Source organism: Argopecten irradians, chromosome 4 (assembly GCF_041381155.1).
Source record: "Argopecten irradians isolate NY chromosome 4, Ai_NY, whole genome shotgun sequence".
In the NCBI taxonomy this organism is placed as follows: domain Eukaryota; kingdom Metazoa; phylum Mollusca; class Bivalvia; order Pectinida; family Pectinidae; genus Argopecten; species Argopecten irradians.
In genome coordinates, this window is record NC_091137.1 from 44,409,675 (window position 1) to 44,433,184 (window position 23,510).

General features: G+C 32.6%; 1 protein-coding gene across 1 annotated transcript in view; it reads left to right on the forward strand.

The window, feature by feature from the left end:
- Positions 1–2,520: 2,520 nt before the first annotated feature.
- The window catches only part of LOC138321807 (LIM homeobox transcription factor 1-alpha-like), a 30,392-nt gene continuing 9,402 nt past the window's right edge, over positions 2,521–23,510 (forward strand). Inside the window, exons 1-2 of the mRNA XM_069265785.1 lie at positions 2,521–2,718; positions 14,554–14,739. Coding sequence (XP_069121886.1) covers positions 14,555–14,739 — 185 coding nt within the window. The 5' untranslated portion in view covers positions 2,521–2,718; position 14,554. The remainder of the gene's footprint in view (positions 2,719–14,553; positions 14,740–23,510) is intronic.

The following is a 23,510-nucleotide window of genomic DNA, read 5'->3' on the forward strand; positions in this document are numbered from 1 at the left end:
CATCAACACATGACCAACGCGATCGTCAATCATTTATTAACACTTTTTGTCGATACACGTAGTTTACAAAATATATCTAACCACCAGCTGACCCGCTGTTTTTTGTTTTTTGGTGTATTTTTTTATTAAATTGTATTTGCTCGAAGTCGAACGTCTTAGCGACTCTGCGTACACGATCATTGGACCTACACGCCTTTTGTATCCACGTGCGTCAACAAACTGTAACAAGCATGTAAATGTTTTCTGTATTCGAAACAGAATAAAAACCGTGCAATACAACAGTCATCCGGACTGTTAACAACGTGTAACTGGTCAAGCGTAATAATACACTTTTTTATTTACTCAGTAAATGAAAAGCAAAAAGTCTTGGAATTGGTCTTAAGAATTATTGGCATCAGCAACTACCATAGAGACGGCCGTGTTGTCTTGGAAAAGTATCCCTCTAAAAGGGACCAGTAGGGACCCGTAGGGCCAGGACTAGGCCCGTGCGTCACGCGCTGTCGTCCTAATTAGCCCTATACGACTCGGACTAACGGCATGGTCGGGGAAATTGTCAGAACGTTACGTTACCACTGTCACAACCACTTAAATCAATTATACGCATGCTCAAAACAATAATGACATGCGTAATGACGGGGTTCAAACCTATAAAAGAACATTTGCACGTGCAATGGGCGCGCCGAAAATGGAATCGACTTTCGTTAAGTTTGGGCATCGCTTAAAATTGATCAGAAAATGATTACAAATATCTCATTATGAATTTAAATGCGAATCGTAGCAACGTATCATACTGTGTAACAAGAGTGATTGAGTGTCATCGCTATCGATCTGCGCCCTCTTAACTCCTCACAAACCCATTCCGCTACCTCTAACAAGGCCCAAAGCCTTCCCGTCGGCCGCCCATTCTAGTGTTATACATTTCACTGGCATTACAGAAAACATTGATACTAGCCACTCACCATTGAAAAGTGTTTGAAATCGATGACGAATATAAATGACTACAAATGTGACGCGAAACAATCAAACTTTATAACGAGAAAGGGAAAAGACGAAAAGTCGAAAATCTATCATTGTAGAAAAAACTCCGAAATGGCGTATACTGATTCAGGAAGTGATTCTACGGTTTCAGAGGAATATCACTTTATATTTTCCTCTTATTCCGACGGCAGACTTAGACATTCAGTTGACAGTTAATTTCAACATATTTTTATAACATCGTATTTACGTAGTTGAATGTTAAAGCCCTTTCCCAAGTTGAATGTTAAAGCCCTTTCCCAAAACATTTTTTAAGATACATAATATAATACCAGATGACTTTTAAAGGTTATTAGAACAGAAGATAATGGAACGGAGAGGGTGATGTATATTAATCAAATACATAATGGACTTTTTCTTGGGATATTTCAACCATTAACATGATTTCATATCACTTTGTTGGCCAGATAACTGTTATTCCGTCGGATACGTTGTTACGTAAATATGTCCTTAATATCTTATATTTTCTTTCGCATTTTGGTTTTTTTTTCACTGTTTACGCTACAGCCATATTTGCGTCACTAGATTTACAGTGATACTGACCCATGATCGTCTTAATTATCGTGGTTGACAGTTACATATCATTGCAATTTTGTAGTTTTACTGATAAGTATTAGTCTAGTTCATGTAAAATCATGAAAAATATAAATATTTTATTCTTTTAGCGTTTTTTGAGCCAAGTGACTCTGAGAAAGACTAAACACCGACCACGACTTATACTCTAGAAGAACATTTGGTCGGAATGTCGCCATGGCAACTGCAGTTGTAATTATAAGCAAAAGGGCCCAAACCTTTCATAGTTTTGAAATGGTATTTATTCATATGGCGATATTCCGGTGCGAAAAGATCATCACTTTATGATTTTATACGTGTGTTGTTGTTTGTTGATTTTCACCATTAACTTGAACACACAAACCTGAGGATCACAGAAGCCATTAAGTTACAGATATAATGTACACAAGTTTTCAATAAATAAAACGACAAAGTCAAATACGTCATTCAACAAAGGAGACATCAGTCGCGAGAAAAATGCATAATTCTTTAAGTTTAATTCCAGAGCTCTCTATAAAGTAAATCTTAGTTTAACTGCTAGGATTTAGAGTAAATACACATTTTTACTATGTAAGGAATTTTCTTTCTATGTCTCTAGACACTGGTTTTACAACGACCAGCTCTTTATAAAAGTAAACATTATAGTAACTCTTTAGTGTCGTTATTTTCACTGCTACAGATATCGCCTTAATCCGCAATTTATTTTTCTGTACAAATAGCGATGTTGAGTGATCGGAGAACCTGCTGACAGGTCGACTGCCGGCGGTATTTAGTCACACCTCCAGAGAAACCGCGACAAATCACAACGCGCCGCTCAAAAATCGATAATCTGTTATCCGCGAGGCGGGGCCTAACTAACCAACTCCCCTAGTCCTATCGTAAGGAGATACGGCGCCTGGCACACGTGTACCTGCATTTGAGCGACATCAATATTTAGATGAAACACTCGCGGGTTGACTTTAATCTTGTCACTAATGATAGAGGTTGTTATGTGGACAGACCCTTATTCGACCAGGGTCATTCTCGCTTCTATCTTCAAAATCATGCTGTAAAGCTGTCAGCGGTTTTAAAGTTCTGGATATAGGTTAAAATTTAACTTTGACACCCGACAGTAGAGGACCACCCTTCAAGGTAAGTTTTTTTTCTGTTTATTACGGAAACAAATAATTAATTGTTTCTATTGTTTTTGTTTGTATTAATTTCCTTTAATCACAAAATGACAGACTTAATTTTGTTTTTGTTACAAGTTATTGCTTGCATTTTATCTGTGATGATATTAATCCTATAGAAATCGGTAATTTAAAGATGCTCCACCCTGACAAGTATATTTTTCACTATCAGTTACAAAAGTTACTTACTTTACACCATTATCATCATTGAAAAGTTTAAGCTTCTAATTTTACTCCAAACTTAAAGATATGAAAGATAATTAATTGCATTCTATATGGAATGAAGTACTGATTGCGCATGCACCAAAGTCAAAAATTATTTCATTATTTTTTGTTTTAATTCATATATATACACGATTTCAAATGATGAATATCATCAATGCTCGTCGCGGTGGAGCATCTTTAATCTTTTCACTAGCCTAAATTAATTTGATTAATGTTCTTAATCGATTCCAATTAATACTGAAATCATCAAATCATTTTTTCTTACATCCCTTCAAACAAAGAATGTGGCATAATTTAATGAAACTCTCTCTTTTTTGTTGAAGTCCTATTAGCCTTTATTGAACTATCTATGATATTACTCATGTATTTCAACATCTAATTAGTAAAGTGATAAGTTGATAAGATTCTGTAATTCATCGGTGTACATATATTGCATACATGTTCATGAAGCTTAAATGGTGTTTAAGGAATAAAACAAAATATGTTATTTATGATTTCGGGATAAAATATCATATATTTTTGTTCTTGAGAAAAAAAAAATATTTGTGACATAAATTTGCTAACGAAAGAATGTTTGTCCCGTGTGGGTAATATTTCTGGGTTTTTATTTTTCACACTCTCCTTATGACAAAATGCCAAACAAGTTACATACTTACACTATTATGGAAACTTCCAGTGATTAATCAGCACTTGTAATACCCGAACAATATGGCTAAATTGATGTTAATGTGATACTGTGATATTATTTTATTTAAAGTATCATAGTACAAAAATGTACTTATACAAATTAAAGTGACATGTGTATATTATATATTCACGGAGATAAAAAAAAATGTTGGATTTCCAGTTTTCCAGTTTATACGAAATGTTTTCAATGGTCTGAACGAATTCTTGAAAACCGTAATTAACTGTATATTCACAAATATGCTAAAGACATGAATTTGATAGTACATATGCTAGTGTTTGGTCATGCTAACGGTACAAGTGTTGATAGTCGTATACGTGAAATATTACAGATGTTTATTTATGAAATAATACCGAGCTGTTCATGGATATTAATGTCGTGTTTTTGATAAACTTAGTTCTGGTAGAGCATTTTCTTTTAAATAATACTTTGGATTTTTCATATATTTAACAACGATTAATGAAATAACAATAAATTCGAAATCGAAATTCAAAATTACACGAAATGCATATCGATACAGAGATTTTAATCAAATAAATGAGAAAATTATAGATTAGAGCTATTTAGAAATATTCAAATTTATACAAATATCGCATTTATTTCTGAATCCAATTTCTCATGATATGTATATTGGACTATATTCTTATCCTTATTCAATAAAATATTGTTGAAACTTTACATGGTACCGTTATTTAGATTTGTTACTTAACATTTTTACGGGTACATTGAGGTACGTCACATAAAAATTGTAGAAGGTAGAATCAATATTCACGTCGTATTTGTTATAATTCTGATATAAAGGATATGAACTCTGACAAAATAGCAAGTAAACGTTTAAAATTAGGATCATACTAAAAAACATATTTTTGAAGTTTCTGAACTTAACAGAACAAATAATGGTGAAATAAGATAGCTATTATTCAAACAAAGCTTTAACGACCAATTGTAAAAGGTTACCGAATTATTCAATACTAAAAAGTCAGTTCAAATCTTGACAGCTGATAAACTTTGTCGTGTTGACATGTTTAACATTTTTAATGATATATTAAAAAAATCTTCTTTTTTTGCCCTCAATAATCTTTCTATTTCTCCTCTTTAATAAATTAACTTTCAGCAAATTATGGCATAAATTTTCCCTTGACCTATAATAACTTAAGTGTTAATAGGTCACCATTCTTGAAGGAGGTCTATCAAGTTTGGATTTGAGTTTGTTTAGTAATTTGTGCTAATAGATACAGTCTAAGTAATTAACACCATTATTTGTGTGATATTATAGTCAATCACATGGTTATTGGCTACCGATGAGGGCGATTTGTTTTTCGGTTTCTTCTTTTCCGAAGAAATATTCTGCAATTATAAACGACTATTAATTGTTAATTAAATCATTTCAATAATAGATTTATACTATTTCCGCAAACATTTGACTATTCGATTTTAATCGGTTATGACCACAGTTAAAAACCAGGATAAAGCAAACATTTTATGTGTGTATTGACTTTGCGGATAATTTGCAATGTAAATCAATTCTATTGATATACCAGGGAGTATGAACCTATTCCAACACAAATCAAACATAAATATATATAATTTCAATTGATTAAAATAAATATTCAGTTCGTGGCTTCGTTTATTAAGTGATGTTCGGACAATGGACAGATAGCAAATAAAGATGATTTCTTACATATATAATTTGATATACCATCTTTAATGCTACCATTGTATATCTTTTGATGTAACATCACATACCTTTGTATGCAAGAGAGAAATTCAAAGTTGTGTAACTTGTGCCTAATTTTCCTTGAATTTATTCAATTAAAATATGTTTAAACTAACTAAGAACAACTTATTTTTTAATCAGATTTTTATGATTTAACACCTAGTCAAACTTGTAAGAAACGAAACGGGAAAACCGTGTGTTCTCAGTCAATAGGATGGTATTGTTCTACCTGTGGATAAAGCGAAAACAAAAGTTATATTTAAGTAAATGTAAAAAAAAATATTTTTTTTGAAATTATCTTCTTTTTGTTTACATATTTTGAAATTAATAATGTGAATCAACATAGGAAAACAAAAGGTAAGTCATCATATCATATGAACAATCGATAATCACACTATCATATTTATATGCTACAAAATGATGTGGTCTGTTTACGTTAAACATTGGAAAATTTAGATCATGTTACATCGCAACCAATAAGTTGCTGAATATTTCGTTAAAATAACAGATGGGTGGGTACTTTTCATATGATTCAAAATGCACCTTTCTCGAAAACAAACCCCGCTTATGCATATCTTCAATACACTGTTATTCACTATTGAGGATATCTTAAAAATCATAATATTCGTTTAAAATGATATTTCAAAATGTAGTTGGTTACATGAAACGCGTTGAGAGTGTAAATTGTGTACTTTTTCCCCCTCCCTTTTAAATTGCAGTTGTGTACCTTTATAAATGTTTTGATTCTTGCAGTTGATATCTAGGTGTTCTGAAAATTGCAGTTGTGTATCACAATGTTTTGATTCCTGCAGTTGTTATCTAAGTGTTTTGAAAATTGCAGATGTGTATTTTCATGTTTTGATTCATGCAATTGACATCTAGGTGTTGTGAAAATTGCAGTCGTGAATTTCAATGTCTTAAAATTATATATAATTGTTGTGGCTTTAACAGTTGTATAGTTAGGTATTTTAAAGATTAAATTTGCATATCAGAGTGTTTTGAAATTAAATTTGAATATCAGAGTGTTTTGAAAATTGAATTTGAATATCAGATTGTTTTGAAAATTGAATTTGAATATCAGAGTGTTTTAGAAATTTCCGTCCTGTTCATCCGTACAATACTAGCTTAAATTGTTGCTAAAAGAGTGCACCCCCTTTCCTGGTCGGAATTAAACACTTTGTGTCTTTTTTCGGAAACGCATTTTGATATTCCTGTATATGCTACACCATGACTTTGTCTGATGAAGGTGTCTGCTTTGAAATATGCAGTTAGCTTCTGATTCTCCGTGTCCATTTTGATGTGGAAATTTCTGACTTCTATGTCTGTTTTGACTATCTAAGGACATTCTGACTGTTTTAACTCTCATAGGACATGTTCCTGATTACTCATGGATATTCCGACTATTCTTCCATGTCTGTTTTTCATGTGATAGCTTCAGACTCCTATTCTTAACACTCGTGGGTGTGGTCAACCTCGGTAAACACACACAGGTAGTGGCGACGTTTTTATAGCTCTGATAGCTCATGTTTACCCAACGGTATTACCTGTACGGTACATGCGAGATACGACGCTAATTGCAATTGAGCACTTGGCAGGTAGCACAGATACGGTGTGTGTACCCAGTTATATTAGTTCCAATACAGATAAGAGCTCGGTCTGACAACATAGTCACTAACGTCTGCAGAGAAGAAGCATTTCTTCACATAGTCAAGCGATTTTTTTTTACTGAATTAGTTCAAGTTCAATTTTCAAAATATTTTTTCCGCTTACGAAAGTTAATGTTCATAACAAAATTATTAAAGAATAGTCAGAAAAAATCTTAGAATAAAATTTCTTCTATTAGAATATTGAGATTTTATAGGAAGCTGAGATAATGTGCAGCCGTTGCACAAAACATGAAATTGCATGTTAGCCTTTACGAACAAGAAGGAAACAGACGATTTAATGCTCTAGAAGTATACCTAATCTCTGTACAACATACTTTAGTATTTTTAAACATACATCTGCACTCTAAATCGATTCCCATATTCTAACATGGACGTCTAGACACTCGCATTGATTGTATAAAAATTAAGGCTAATAGAACGCTGATAGGTTCAGTAAACTAAGACCCGAATCCAAATGACCGTATCCATTGTATATTGTGAATGCATAGCCGGACACGCACACTTAGCACGTGCATTTGTCAAATCCTCAGTGTCAACTGCCCGGATGTGACATGTCAGCTTTCCCGTGAAATTCAGCGCGTTTCAACAATTCTTAGCACGCGCGATCACGTGACTATCAGTACAGAACGCGAACAGTGAATGCGTACCCTTGAATGTTGATACTCGTATTAGCATTGACTATTCTTCTAGATTTCCATTGAATCAAATGCAAATGGCTCTCTTACAGGGCAAAAGGATTTCGAAACATCCATAGCACCTTAGCATCGTGGTGTTTGAGCAATCAAAACGATATAATTTCATATCATTCTTTTCAGTTATGCAGATAAATGTTTAGACGATAAATGATAAGAATAATATGGTTTCGTGTCCTTGCAGATGTTCCTCGGAATTTTGGAGTGTTAATGTTGAATTGCATACTGAAACGAATATACATGCACTATTAAACTCTTCTCGCCCCTGGGTGGCCCGCGTTTCAACTTGCTCGAGTTAATAATTTTCCGATAACTTGAAAATAATTTCCCCACCTTTAGACATTTAAATGTGAACATCCAAAAGTTTTAAAGCAAACGATTTTCCTCACTCGGTACAAGCACCATGGCGACAATATATGGCCTCATGCTGCAGACGTCACACGCCATTCAATGCTCGGCGGACCGTGAAATCAGAGCCGCGCGCACTAGACCGGAAGAAGCTATGTGCGCGTTTGATCTCAGACAGGATGATTAAAATGTATATGTTATTCTTTGTATTCCTTGATTTAAATTTAAAATGTCATGAGAAAATACCACCTAGTGTGAAAGAGAAAAGAAGCCAGAGTTGAACTGCAAATAGGTCAAGTATCTTAAAGATATATCCTTAACTAGTGTTACGAAGCTTCATCTATAATTTTGAACACTGATTTCAATATTCAAATTAGCACATGGGTTTTATTAAGCATTATTTTATTACATGATTTTGAAATAATGATACTTGTCTCTGACAAAATTAAATCGTATTCAGTACTATCAAATTGTTAGATTTAAAGGCAATTCACTTTAATACTTTATTAACATTTCTGACTGATCTTGTAATTTTGTTTTCCTAAATCGAACGATTATCTATATTATCTCTTTAGAATAAAACAATGATAATCTGGTCTAAAATGTCATGGTAAACGCGAAACACCGTTTCTCATTAGTTTCTCATCAGTCCAACGTCATTGGGAAGCCAAAAAAGGCTTGTAGAGATGTATAGTGATATTTACAATAATGGTAAAATATTTAAAGTGTATTGTAAGAATTATAGAAGATCTATATAATTGATTGACGAGCTGATAGAAACTACTAAATAAATAAGGCTTGAATAAATTACACAATTTACAAACAAGAATATTTTTACACTGGACTACGCCATTCAGATGTTCGAAATATCAATAGTAAAATTAAAGTAAGAGGGAATATAAACATTTATTTCATATAATAGATAAAACTTAAACATTGTCTCTTAACAATATGTCTACATAATGTAGCTTTCATCAATTACCTGGTTGCCTACTTCAAACCTAACTGTGGTCAGTCTATTTCATATGCTAACCAGTAGAAAAAGAAAAAAACTCACTATAATTGATTTTTTTTTTTGGTTTTTGTAAATTCTCTTAATACCTGTCCACCACTCCTATGGATATTTAAACGGATAATGATTATGATATTTGTTTTTGCTCTGGTTTTGCATTTTCTAATTTAAAAACATGGCATCACCCAACATTCTACTGATCACCACATTTTTCCGCTGCAACTGAACCAGCTTATCTGTCACACAATTGATTCGATATTTCCTAAAATTTATTCTTAACAAATCTTTTACTTAAAACATTTCATTAACTATACAACAAATCATAATACAATACAACACACCACAATACGATACAACAATCTAAACACGAAAAGAGGAAAGATCATGAATGCTGTTCTTGTTATCTTGTCAAGTTCCACCTATCAACCTTCTGGTTTCAGAAATTGAAACGAAACCAATTTTGTATTTGTACAACTTAAACGCGTCTAAAGAATCTGACGTACGTTACAAAAACCTACCGATTACCGAAATTGATTAATTAAATCATAGAATGACAGGGGTCGAACGCGGAACTCGTTCACACCATGCCTGAATGAGTGGGCGGTGCCAAGATGTTTACATACAAATAAGACTCATTCGTTTTCGTAGCTACTCCAGATAGGTATAGATATAGAAACCAGTATGATTCATTATTTGACCCAAGCGCTAGCCAGAAACAGTTTAAATCTGTACACTGCTTTGTACATTTCACTTTTTAATGATACTTGATTGATATGGGTATTATTCTGAGGAACTAAATGTTATTCATATCCTGTTCGCTGAAGTCCTGTTATATTAGGTCTATATTGCATGTTGTTTAAATACATTTTATAAACAATACAAACCTAAGTACTTAAATCAAATGATAAATTATGTAAAATAGAAATAGAAACTATGATAATGACGAATTCAAACTGTATCGTTTTAAAGTTTGCATCCATTTTATTTTACACAACCATATATTGTTATTCAGATATATAAAGTTATATAGTGTAACTATATCCTTAATGTGCTAAGTGCTGCTGTTCTTCTCTCTGGATTCTCAGCTGATATGCTAAATTAACGTTGTCAGAACGTTGACTCTTCCGGAGCGCACGGTTCCATCATCCTTGTACTTTTGTTGAAGATGTAATGATCTTTGTTTTAATCCTTAACTTGTTTAACTGTATTTAGAGCGTGGTGATGACCTCGTTATTCCTTTCTCTTTCATCTTCAAATAATAAGAAATTAATCATAATGCTAATAAAAATTTGGTTATGTAATGCCAGTGTAGATTCTATACGCTTCCCTGTATCTGATAGACTTCTTCATTTGGAATACATGTAAGTTATCCTTTATATATTTTTTCCCGCTCATTATGTGGTTTATTTAAAAAAAGATAATATTAAAGATAAAAATTACAAATGCAGACATTTAAATATAAAAGTAAAAGAAGTAACAGATATTTCTGTCGGGTATTTGTAATCCATTGAATTATCGTGAATTTGAATTATTCTACAACATAACTTTGTCCACAAAGCATGCATCTCCCCAAGGTTGGCCATTATAACACATAACAATAGAAGCTTGTTAATTAAAATAATTCATAGTAAAAAAAAAAGGAAAAACAAAGGCAAAATGCTCGATTTCAATTATTGTAGTTGTGATTTCAGTCTTGTTAGCAGAATGTGTGCGAATGAAATAATCGAATAAATGACAATTTATGTATAGTTATGTTCGAACCTGAGTGAGAAATGACGGTTTACAGGATCAAACATTGAAGTAATTTTGAGAGCGAAAACTAAATCTCCTTAGTTTGTGAAACAAGGATTTTAATTCTAAATGTTACATAAACCAGTATATATATCAATTATTTTACACAAACTGATTTCTTCACATAAATACAGTTTCATCATAATTCTGAATTTGCATTGTATTATCAATTGAAAATAATTTAAACGGTTTATAGAAGATGGTAACAGTTTATGTATGTCGATATTTGTGATAAATTTCCCTCATTTGATAACTATTTATTAAATGAATGGGCATTTTTCTATGAATGTTACACAGGCAATATTTCTTCATATCAATTTCACGTGAAATTCTTTTATGCCCCGGTTCACGTGAAATTCACGTGAAGAAGTATTGCTTGTGTAGTTTCCAAATAAGGAAAATATACCCACGTTATCAGTTTTATATTTGTAAATACATTCTAGTATGTTTAACTATATATGAAACTTTCCCAATACGACATGAATAAAATTTGAAATGTGGAATTTGCAGTTTTGAGAAATTTAGAATGAGTATACCTACTGATCATCAACTGCTTCAATGACTGCAGGGATCCTTCAAAATCCTTCAAATTTGATAAACTAACTGCACATATTCTCAACATAAATTATTACTGTAACAAAATAGATACTTAAATGTGAGTAATTTCATCCATTTAGTCGTTGGGAAATATCAACTCTTAAAAACAATTATCGTACATATGACATTATAAATAGGTGTTTAAGTTAATCCTTATTACCGAAATAAAAATCAGTAAATTATTATTTTCATTTCGATGCAATTTCTGACAAACGTATTGCTCCAATTATTTTCAGGGATTATTCATATATTTTATTTACGTTAGAATAATAATGCATACACGATTAAACTGTTTGTTACGATACACAATGGCCATTTATTTGGATATTTATTTATATACGTTTCTGAGTACGTAAACTTCTGTTTAGTTGCTAAAATAATATTCATATACAACAACACACCTTTTCTTAATCTGTAGGACGTTCCAATATTCACATGACGCTGTTATTGTTGCAAAACTCGAGACATGAAAAGATGACGACAATATTTTCACTTGTAATGGCACGCGCGATCGGCAGATTGATGATGTCTTGAGGCACAAATGGAAGAACGATTCAAATTTCACATAATGGGCTGCAATTATTACCATTAAGAGATGAAATAGGACCAATTGTCCTTCCGTCAGCGGTGTGTTGACCGCTTCTACGCGTGTGCTTCAAGGCGGTATAATAAGATAGAAATATGATAAGCATTCAAAAAAGCGAAAAACCGCTGCTAAGAAATGTGGTTAATACAGTATATAGTTTTTGTTATGTTGGAAGCAGTCAATTTCTTTTAGAACTGCAAAACAATATTTCAATATATACAATATTTATTCTACGATTTTGTGCGCGTTATCAAAGTATTGTAAATAATTAATATCGTCAATAAAACATCGTTACTTCGCGGTATAATTTACATAATTTCGAAATTTCATTATAAAAAATAGGCGCGATTATGCATTTCCACAGGGCTTAAACATAAGATGGTAAACTTAACACTTTTTTTTTTTGTGTAATTGTTTTATGAAGACACTAGGTTGATATATAGAGTCTGCTTAAGGATTAAAATTCTGTTGTAAAGTCTTGCAATGTTAAGTCTAAAGCATTTTTATTCAAATTTGTAAGATGGTAAAAGGTCCATCCGACACTTTATGCTTAACGACCAAATGTAATAATTTGTTATTCTTCAGAACATAATACATCAGAAGAACACATATAAATATTCCCCGGACAAGACAGATCTTACAATCAGGAACGTTTAGCTCAGGTATACGATGGATAGATCTTTAAATCGATAAGAAAATGGGAGGAATATAGTGCGAACACGACCGAGACAACATTCCAAGTCTAAATCTGTAGTAACAGACGTGGAGTGGGTGCAACACATCAAAGTCGAGTATGGAGATAGTAAAGAATCAAAACTCAGCCAACCGGAAAAGTGCAATCCCTTGTGTGGTTTCTTCTGTAAAATGTGTTCAATCCGCTACCACCCACCGCGGCCGCAGTCACAACAACAAACTTAAGCCCACCTTTTCACATAATGCCTGTGTATCACAAATTTACAAGTCACAAAAACGCTTAAGTTTCTTAAAATGTACTAATCCTTCTACAAGCTTTTATTCGAAGTCGATAACCGTTGCAAATTATGTATTATGGTTCACAAAGGAGTCAATTCCATGGCGCTAAAGCTGTGTTGACGTCCGAATATGTTAAGCGTCCGGCCTATGTGGCTGATAAAAGACGAGTCAAAGCTCACGGACAGTGAACAATGTTACAATTTGAGAGAACTATACGGGATATGGACATGTCCCAGTGTCAACCACACGGCTGGTCTGGGTATCTGTGTTTGTGTTTTGGCGATAACATATGCTAATAGCGCGCGGATTAATCTGTAAGTGGAGGCCTTTGGATGAAAGCGACCATCTGGAAAAAAGAAACCCCGCACCTGGACACATCTAACTGACTCAGAGAGCTGCGACAGGCTTACACCATTGCTTCATTGGCCTTCATTTCTCTTCCTTTATTTTGCGGTTCACTCTCAGCTTTTTCTCATTGAGATTCTAACACAGATTTTTCCAACTGTAATCCCTGACAAGACTCCTGTACACTTTGCCCATGTCATTGGTTAGCGTTCTTCAGTATCTTCAACCATATGTAAAACATCTTCACAAAAAGAATACGAGATCAAAGGCGCTGTGATTTAGGAATAGTCACTGTGTAATGTAGTTTAGATTCGATTCCCATAAGACATACCCTTACCGACAAACACCGATATGACCACACAAGCGTGATTCCGCCAAACTCAACTTAAAAATATTCAACATATTTAAATTTGTCCATAAAAAATCAATTTCACGTAAAATGTTTTTAAAATCTTAAAATCCTACAGGTGACCCCATAAGAAATTAGCAGCAATGAAGGCGTGATGTTTCCTTTGATGCATTTCATCCAAATAGAAGAATAATCATCGATGAGAATCGTTTATATGTAGGGGATAAGAAGCTTGATAAACAGAAAGTTTTGCCGGTCGTGTATTTTTCAAGAAGAATTTAAGTGAAACATATGTTTTTAAGCTTCCAGGGAGGTATGATGTCAAGTTAACTGCCGATTGCATTAATTGTGATAATCAGAAACTTCAAGGTGTGATTCCTTAATGCAGGCTTCGTTTCCATAACCAGATAAAACTTGAAGTGGAGATGTTAATTTCAACACAAATGAAATTCTCCAGCCGAAACTGTCGGAGTCCTACGATCTATCAAAATAATGCTAACTTCTATCTTGTAAATTAATGGTTATATGAATATCTATATTTGGGAAAAAAATTAGAGCTGTACTGCAAGAATCCTTATGTAAACTAGATGGTGGTCATTCCATTTCATATATACATGGATGTGATTAACAAACCATTGACCGTTTACGTTAAATATGATACTACGAACTATTTTTGTATATTTTTTATTTTGAAATTTTGAACGTATCCTTTTAATTTTTGATATTCATATTGATGCTGATTGGTCCATATTATTACTTGAAAACATATTTAACAAACTCGCTGCTTAATTCGAGTATTCTCTTTTTTCAGGATGCCGACTGTTCATAAAGAAATGTGTGCTGGATGCCAGCGGGCAATAGAGGATAGATTTTTACTGAAAATCATGGACAATTCTTGGCACGAACATTGTGTGTTATGTTCCATTTGCCAGATGCCATTAACAGGGAGCTGTTTCGCAAGGAATCGGAAGTTTTATTGTAAACTAGATTATGAAAAGTAAGTAAAAAACCAGTTTGCTTGTCGTTTATTTCTGGATGAAATGATTATTATTTTAATTATATGTCTTTGAACGCTCCTCAAAACCGTACTTAAAATACTACATAAGTCATAAAATCTCGATGTTAATGTAGTATATGCATTACAGGCAAGTGAACAGAAAGATGATGATTATCAAGATTAAAGGAATATGCTTTCCCTTGTTCGGAAATAAGGACAAAGTTGAAATTTTAGATATAAACTGAATATTAGAAAGTTAATTACACTTGTTAAATGCATATCAGTAACAATATTATACTAGATTTTGGAAGAATGGATGTAACGTTACAAATGCTGTAAATTGGGATATTTTGGATGTGGTTATATTTTGTTTGGCTTATTTGGCGTATAACGCCATAATTTTTGACTACGTATTTATTTGCTTGTAGATTGTTGTAATTAGGACTAATTCATTTACGTGTTATTGGTCACTTATGTGGACATGAACTTACAAGTAATTAAGTTACGCAAACTCGTTATGAAAGCACATGTTTACGGTGTGTTTTATCAGCCGGAAGAAAACAATTCATAATTTTGTAAATGTTTCTTTCTTTCGTGAAAACACTTTTAACGATATGTTATTGATAATCACTTCTATTGAACACCAATATTTCAAAAGGTTATCTAGGTATCGATATGGCTTCAAATAAAATCACGCCGGCTTTTCGTTGTTGAGAGATCTATGCGACTAAAGGACGGATGGAAATAGTAAACCTTCAGAATTGTTATCTTTCGTTCAGATAAAAGTGATGCGCCCATTGCATAAATTTTGAGTATTAAAAAGCTTTAAGAATTTTTTTCAGTTAAACGTAGTGTAGAAATGTCGTTATGTTTTTATGGTTCAATGAAAATGAACTTAGATGATTTCCTAGAAATTTATAACGAATATCCCTTGTACACTTAGGCATTTTTAATGTAGACTTTATGCAAGGACAAACATTGTGGAAATAACTTTTTGATAACGTTTTGATGCTAGAAAAAAACAACTTTATCAATAGATTTTAGAACTAGAAAACAAGTTCCCGACATTGTGATATGAATTTATTGCTGACATATCATAATTATTACTGAACGTCATGTTATGAAATTGATATTTACGCAGTGCAAATACATTAATATATAAACATGGAGACAGCAGCTGTGACTTGTTTTCTTCTCTTAAATATGATTTGATATATATAAAGATGCTGCACCAATGGCGAATGGTATTTTTTCTCTATCAAAAACCGGAGTTGTCGAATTAGTGTTTTTTCTTCAGTTACAAACGTTATTTAATTAACACCATTACCACCATTGAAAAGTTTGAGCTTTACTGCAAGACAACACAACAATATTAAAAATATTGAATTACGTCCCGAAAAAAAGTCTATAGCATTATGCCCTGTATGGAATGAAGTACTATTAAAGGCATAACAAGTTATTTTATATCATTTTTGTGTTAATTAGACATATGTATACACGAGTAAACACCAATTATTGTTTTGTTCAAATGATGAGTATCTTTTATGCTCTGTCGGTGATGAAGCATCAATAAAGGAAAATAATATCTGAACTACTTTTAATGCAAATAAGTATGATATACTAAATAAGTTTTATATTTCAATAATTTCAATCTTTGAAATATGTAAGTTTCATGAATTTTCACTTTTTATTTGACACTTTATCATTAAACAAAGCAGTTTTGCGTGAATATCAATCAGTAAATAGTTGCGATATATACAAGCATTCATCCTCAATCCTAGATAAATAAGAATCGAATTGTGTTACTGGACCGAGGATGTTTTCTACGACTATACACCACATCATAAATAAAATAAATCCTTTGACAATACCATAAGAAAGTATAAGCATGTGGGACACTTGTGTAGCTTTTGTCCAATCCTTTGTAGCTAGGGATAACTATTTTCTATACAATGGATAATTTAATAAACCTACGTGCCCTACTGCAGCTATTTACTCGGACATCTATATATATTTAGCTGTGTGATTGTCTACAACAGAATTACAGAATGAATTATAAGTCAAATCATTTTGGATGAGGTAAAAATAGTTATTTATAGGCAAATAATTGTATTTTTTTTAAATAGATGACGTTTCTTCCAAATATGGTTATTGACCGTGCGTGCTTTTTTCATGATAAAAGAAGGGTATCAATTTCATTGTTATCATTTGACTTTTGACCTCTGATGTTGACAAAAGCCCCGAAAACATATCGAATGTTTGAAATAATACAATACGCAGCTAAACCAAAAGGCACTTTTATACAAATATTTTGCTTATCACTGCATTTCCGTAAAACTACTCAAATTGATACTCCTCCTTTACAGTTTAATTTGGAACCAATACCCAAATGAACAAATAAAAAAAGTGTTTATCATGATCACGTGATTTAAAAATAGCAATAAAAACTTTGCATTTATTTGCATGCATTTTACTGCCCAGAACAATATGTGATGTTAAATGCTTCAACATATTTTGAAATCAGTACTTGCGTTGTCGTTCAATGTTTAGTCTATTCTATTGGAATTGGAGAGAGTTCCATCGATAATGGCCTCGGCTTGGAATGTCGGAATCGATTTGCAGAATCAGCTCTGTGTTTACGAATTCAATTAAACATGCGCTATCCTAAAACAAATTGTTCTTACCCCTTGGTTACCGATAACTGCAATTGTTTGGGAATTTATTAACTAGGATCGTCACAGAGTTCGACACCAACCATCTGGGCTCGGCCATCAACGATGCGCAGGGCTCCAGCGGGGACAGTAAAAGACTCTTCTCAAAACTAGCTTAGGACGGACAAAATAACAATTACAATGATAAGGAATAATTCATGAAATTGTTTACATACGTATAAAATATGTTTAAATCAATATTTTGAAATGTGCACGGTAGGTAAAACGGTATAGAATTAATATGTCTGTTGAGAGTAGATACCCCGTGGTGAGCCCCTGATGCCAAAAGTATTGACTAAACGTTGAGTCGGCACACGACCGCTAGGTCCGGGAGAAGCGGACACGGAACATGGTGTTTAGTCGCATGAAATATGACATTTCCAAGCGATCGGCGAATTAATAAGGATTAATTATACATCCCCGTGAGTTGAAATGAACAAAATTAAAACAATAAATCAAGTGTACCCTCCAAACGTCCTTCACCTTACGTCAGAGGGTCGTTACCACAGAGTATGCTCTCCTGCAAGGTAGTGTAATTACATACCATAATACTCCTTAATTAAATAGGAAACACTTATGTAACTTACCTCATTAATGATGATTAATTAACTCATCTTAGGTCATAATTTCACCTACACTGGTAGAGATTAATTTTTTGTTTACTTTGCAAATTTTAAATCGACATCTCTTATATGAAGTAATGGCATGTTATATAATATATATGTTAATTTCACTATCAGGATTCTAATTACAGAATTACTAGATACTGATCCTTTCTCTATTGCAGCTTAATTAGTTTTAGTGAACTAAAATGATTAAAGAAGAATGTATTATCTTTATCTTACGGATGAAAATGATGTCCTCGTCTTTCGCAACATTTAAACGGCAACCAATAAGGAATTAATTGTTTACAGCTTATAATGCTAAAATATTGAAAAATAAAAATAGAAATGTTGTGATAATTCTTAAGTAAATATTTGTCTATAGTTTTGAGAGTAGATTATTAATTCTGGACATAAACTAAATATTCAGTTACATATGTCGTAATGTGAAATAAGTATTTCAATGAGTGCGGGTGTTTAACGTATCAAATGTTGAATTTTTTAAACCACTTTAATGATTACACCACCTTCCCATGTCGTTATCATTGGGCTTGTTATCTAGTTATGCATTGTTAATGATTTGTTCCAACAGTCTAATGTGTTACGAAGTCTTGTGTGATGATAGTGGTTGTTGATTTATATTGAAGTATTTGTTAGACACATGAAAACTTCATCATATGTAGCTGTTGAAGAAAACGTAAAAAACATTTTAGCGGTAAGAATATTGTAGCGCTAAAATATTAAAGCTAATACATGACGTTGGTATAGCTGTTATTACGATACGTGAATTATCACTGCGCTAATCCGTTCAATATTAACTTTAAATTATTTGATTGCGCCAGTACGTATGTAGTTTATGTATATATCAATTTATTAGATATCAGATAGCAGATTCCAGCAACCTTTTGACCATTGGTATAGCAAACTATTCTTATTCTTTCATGTGGTCTGATGGCATAAATAGATGTGATAAACCAACTTCCTTCAAATAAATCTAAACTGTTTTTTTTTTGTCAGTTTTTTTGTTTTTCTTTTCTTTTGTTTGTTCGTTTTTTTTGTTTTTTTTGTTTTTTTTGTTTTTGTTTTTTTAATGCTGGTAATTTCATAATTGAGTTATTGTTACTCTTTGTATGTCATGTTTCATTTCTATAGAAATGTCTTTTTCACAAATGCATACCTGCCCGAATTCATATATGCCAACCAGCTTATTCTCGTTACATTTTAATTTTGCGTTTTCAAGCCTTGAATATGTTTTATTTGTCGATAAATCCACATAATGTAATCGCGCGTAAATACAAGCTGATTTACACTATTTGTTTTTGAGTAAACGCTTAATCTACATATTTCTTTTTCGTTTTCATGTATTCCAAGGGAAGTTAAGGTACAAGTGATTTTCAATATAAAAAAATGCTTAAACTACAAACGCGTACAGGTAAACAGTTGAATATCAATTTATTCTTGTTTTGCAACTTTGATTTTTTCTGAATCTATTTTTTAACCAATCGATATCACATACAAATGTGATTTATTTCGTAAATACTATTGATGTTACACCTACAACAAAAATATATTTAAGCTATGTTTTTCTCGTTTATGCGCTTTTCAGTCTGAAATATGATTTTGTTAATCTTTCGGTAGTCGATGTTGCTTTTCTTGCAATCGTTATATCATTTGAGGTCTAGCATCCACGTGATCTGAGAGTCTGTATTGTGGTATCACAGAGAGCCGATATGTGACAGATGAGGAAGGACAGAATCACGACATATTCCCATTCCATATATTGTAACCTTATTACATCACAAGGGAGTACAAAAACATTATTAATGCACGGCAACATGAACTTGGCGTTCCTCAAGAGAAACAAATAAAACGAATGTTTCAATAACGTTCGTCCGTATTGAGAAAATGTTTCATATGGTTGAAGACGTTTTAATAAGAGAGGTTAGCCTCAAGTCTATTGGTGCTGCATATTGACAAACCGTCATTTGGCGTTTGTAGATCGTTTGTCATTCTATTCGGCAAGGATGTGATGACGAAATTTGAAGCTCGGAGCTCGCCTCCGGCTGCCAAGTTATTGCTTTAGACGACCATCGTCTTGTCTTGTTACTGGCTTGCCGTCTCACAAGTATTCAGGTTTCGGGAATAACTATCACTTCATGCCACTATAAACTAGGGGTTTATTTACTATGGAGTGGTCTTGTAGGGATAATATCGAAATACTATACTTAAAAAGTCGTCTTAATTCTTCAGGGCATTTTAATTAGTGTGATGCCTTGAAACCATTTCGGTTTGTTTTAATATTGGGTCATATTATACAGCTTATTAAATATTGGTTTGCTTGTGTTGGATTAATATCACGACAATCAAATGTGGTTTTTGTTATAATCATAATGTTTCAGAACAGAAATATTTTCATATTAATAGACAAAGACAATTACTAGCTAAGACAAAAGAGAGATATTGCTTTTGTGCAAATTTGTAATTCGTAGTTATGCATTCTCAGAAGTATGTGGTAGATTCAATTCTGATTTAGAATACTTGTTGAATTCAAATTTTAACTCATTCAACAAGTGTTTCGGCAAAAACATAAAATTATTTTTATGTCACTGTCCATATAATTTAGAAGAAAAAAAAAATGATAACGAATTTTATTTTCTAATTTTGATCTAGTCCTAACTACAGAACATTGTTGTCCATGTAACATACAAGGATTTATGTTTTTGGATATAAGATATTAAGATTTGTTACGTTTCTTAATTCGTCAGTTGTATATAAATGAACAAACTGCTTTACTTCCGGGACCGCAACGTGTTGCGCGCCACCTATAAATCAGGGGCGATAATCCCCACATACGTTCCTCATTTGGGAAGAAAGTAATAATGGTTAATCATGTTCAATATAAGTTTTATTTTATCTACTTTGAATCTACTGACACATCAATTCGATATTCATGATGTATTATTACATAACTTTCGAATGGTATACCATAGAATAACATTATTTTGTTTCCGAATATGTACGAGAAGTAAAATTTTATTAACCTGTTTAAAAACGACAAAAATATAAAATACATAGATTGAATCAAAGCAAGTGAAGTAGCCTTTATCCGATGTGGACACGGATGATAATATTATGATATGTGTTTCGTTTTTGTGTATCACTTTTGTGAGGAGAGGAATAACGATGCCTAATCCTATTGACACTTCACATCTTCTGTCAATAAAATATTCATAATATAACATTAACTGTTTCTGACCGAAATTATTGATTATAGCTGTTCACTTATTACTTTTTTTAACAAAAAGAGGGAAATATCTTGTAATTTCATGCTTTTGATATAATTACCCTTCACTTATGTAAATTTTAATTTTACTTAATATGATATACATAACTGTTTATATTTATACTTATTTACATTTAACGTACACATATGTGTATGGAAATTGTATTAAATTATAAAACATTGGTTGAGAACTGAATCTCAATTTCATTTCAATTTAATTTATTGAAAGAAAATAGTGTTTATTGAAATTCATTGAAACTGAATTTTGTAAATGTGCTGAAAGTTTGTATTACCCAAAAAATCGAAGGATGGATAATTTAATGAATGTTTGTTCAAGGTTAAGTGTTGCGACAACGACCATATCTATGTCTGCATACAGAGTAGACAAAATAAAACAAAAATGTAATTTTCACTCAAAAATAAATGAATAAGTAAATAAAGCACTGCCAATTGGATTTTCTTAAACAATATAATACTCTTGTCATATGAAATAATAGACATTGTTAATCATGCCAAGCACCTTCCTCTCATCTGTGTTATATAGTTATAGCTACAAATATCAACTATTCGTGTGTCTGTTTCCTTCCTTTTGTGAAGTCGCGTTGGTGTATGTGGTAGGTGGCATGTGTAAAGCGTGTGTGATTTGGGAGGCTGCAGTATATATATGCTATGACTCTTTGTAGTAATGAAACTCTTGCCCTTCTTTGATTGTGAATAACGATATCGTATTACTATAAGCTAAATTACTCAAGAATCACATCGGTAGATAAAGCCCTAGTACCATACCATACCATACCATAGCGATTTTTTTTTTTTTGCTGACAAAATATGTTCATGATACAATTATTATTAGATAGTCGTTACAATCTAAAGACACAAAAAGCTGCGGTTAAAAAAAAGAAGATTTTTGTTTTTTTGCTGACAAAATGTTCGTAACACAATTATTTTTGCACGAAAAAGTTTAGCGCGTTCACATTTAGAAGATAAATCAAGGTGGTGTGTCGGGAAGATATTTGTAAAATCGTTGTATTACGTCGTAAACTTGTCACAACTCCGGCAGCGGTACAACACGAAACTGGCGGATGATGGGGTCCTAGACACGCTTGTCGTCGTCCACCAATAAACACCAGATTAGCACAATCGATCCCGTGTCAGCAATCAAGGTCCCAAAACATAAATCCGTGGTCTGTTAGACGCTTATATGTTGGATAAATACGTCATTAAAGCGCTTGACGACGGGGTACCTGGCTAGTGCTAGCGGAAGCTTCCGTTTGATCGGATCGTTGCTTTAACATGAAAGGGGTGGCGTGGTATTAAACATTTACCAACGGAGAAACATTCACTTAGTCAAGTTTTGTCTCATGTTGTATTTGCGCAGTAGCATTATATTATGATTTGTCTGAAGTGATTACTCTTTTTTAATAGCAAACCTTTAAGAACTTGGCCTCAGTACATCATTTCATAATTATATTACTGTAATACTGGAAAATCTTGGCCTCAGTACATCAACTCATGACTATATTACTGTAATACTGGTAAATCTTGGCCTCAGTACATCAACTTGTGACTATATTTATGTTATACTATTAAATCCTGGCTTTAGTAAATCAACTTGTGACTATATTCTATATTACTGTAATACTATTAAATCTTGGCCTTAGTACATCAACTTGTAACTATATTACGGTAATACTGTTAAATTTTTGCCTCAGTACATCAAATCATGACTATATTGCGGAAATACTGTTAAATCTTGGCCTCAATACATCAACTCATGACTATATTACGGTAATACTATTAAATCTTGGCCTTAGTACATCAACTTGTAACTATATTACGGTAATACTGTTAAATTTGGCCTCAGTACATCAAATCATGACTATATTGCGGAAATACTGTTAAATCTTGGCCTCAGTACATCAATGCGTGACTATAATACGGTAATACTGGTAAATTTTGGCCTCAGTGCATCAACTCATGACTATATTACGATAATACTGGTAAATCTTGGCCTCAGTACATCAACTTGTGACTATATTACTGTAATACTATTAAATCTTGGCCTCAGTGCATCAACTCATGACTATATTACGATAATACTGGTAAATCTTGGCCTCAGTACATCAACCTATGACTATATTACGGTAATACTGGTAAATCTTGGCCTCAGTACAT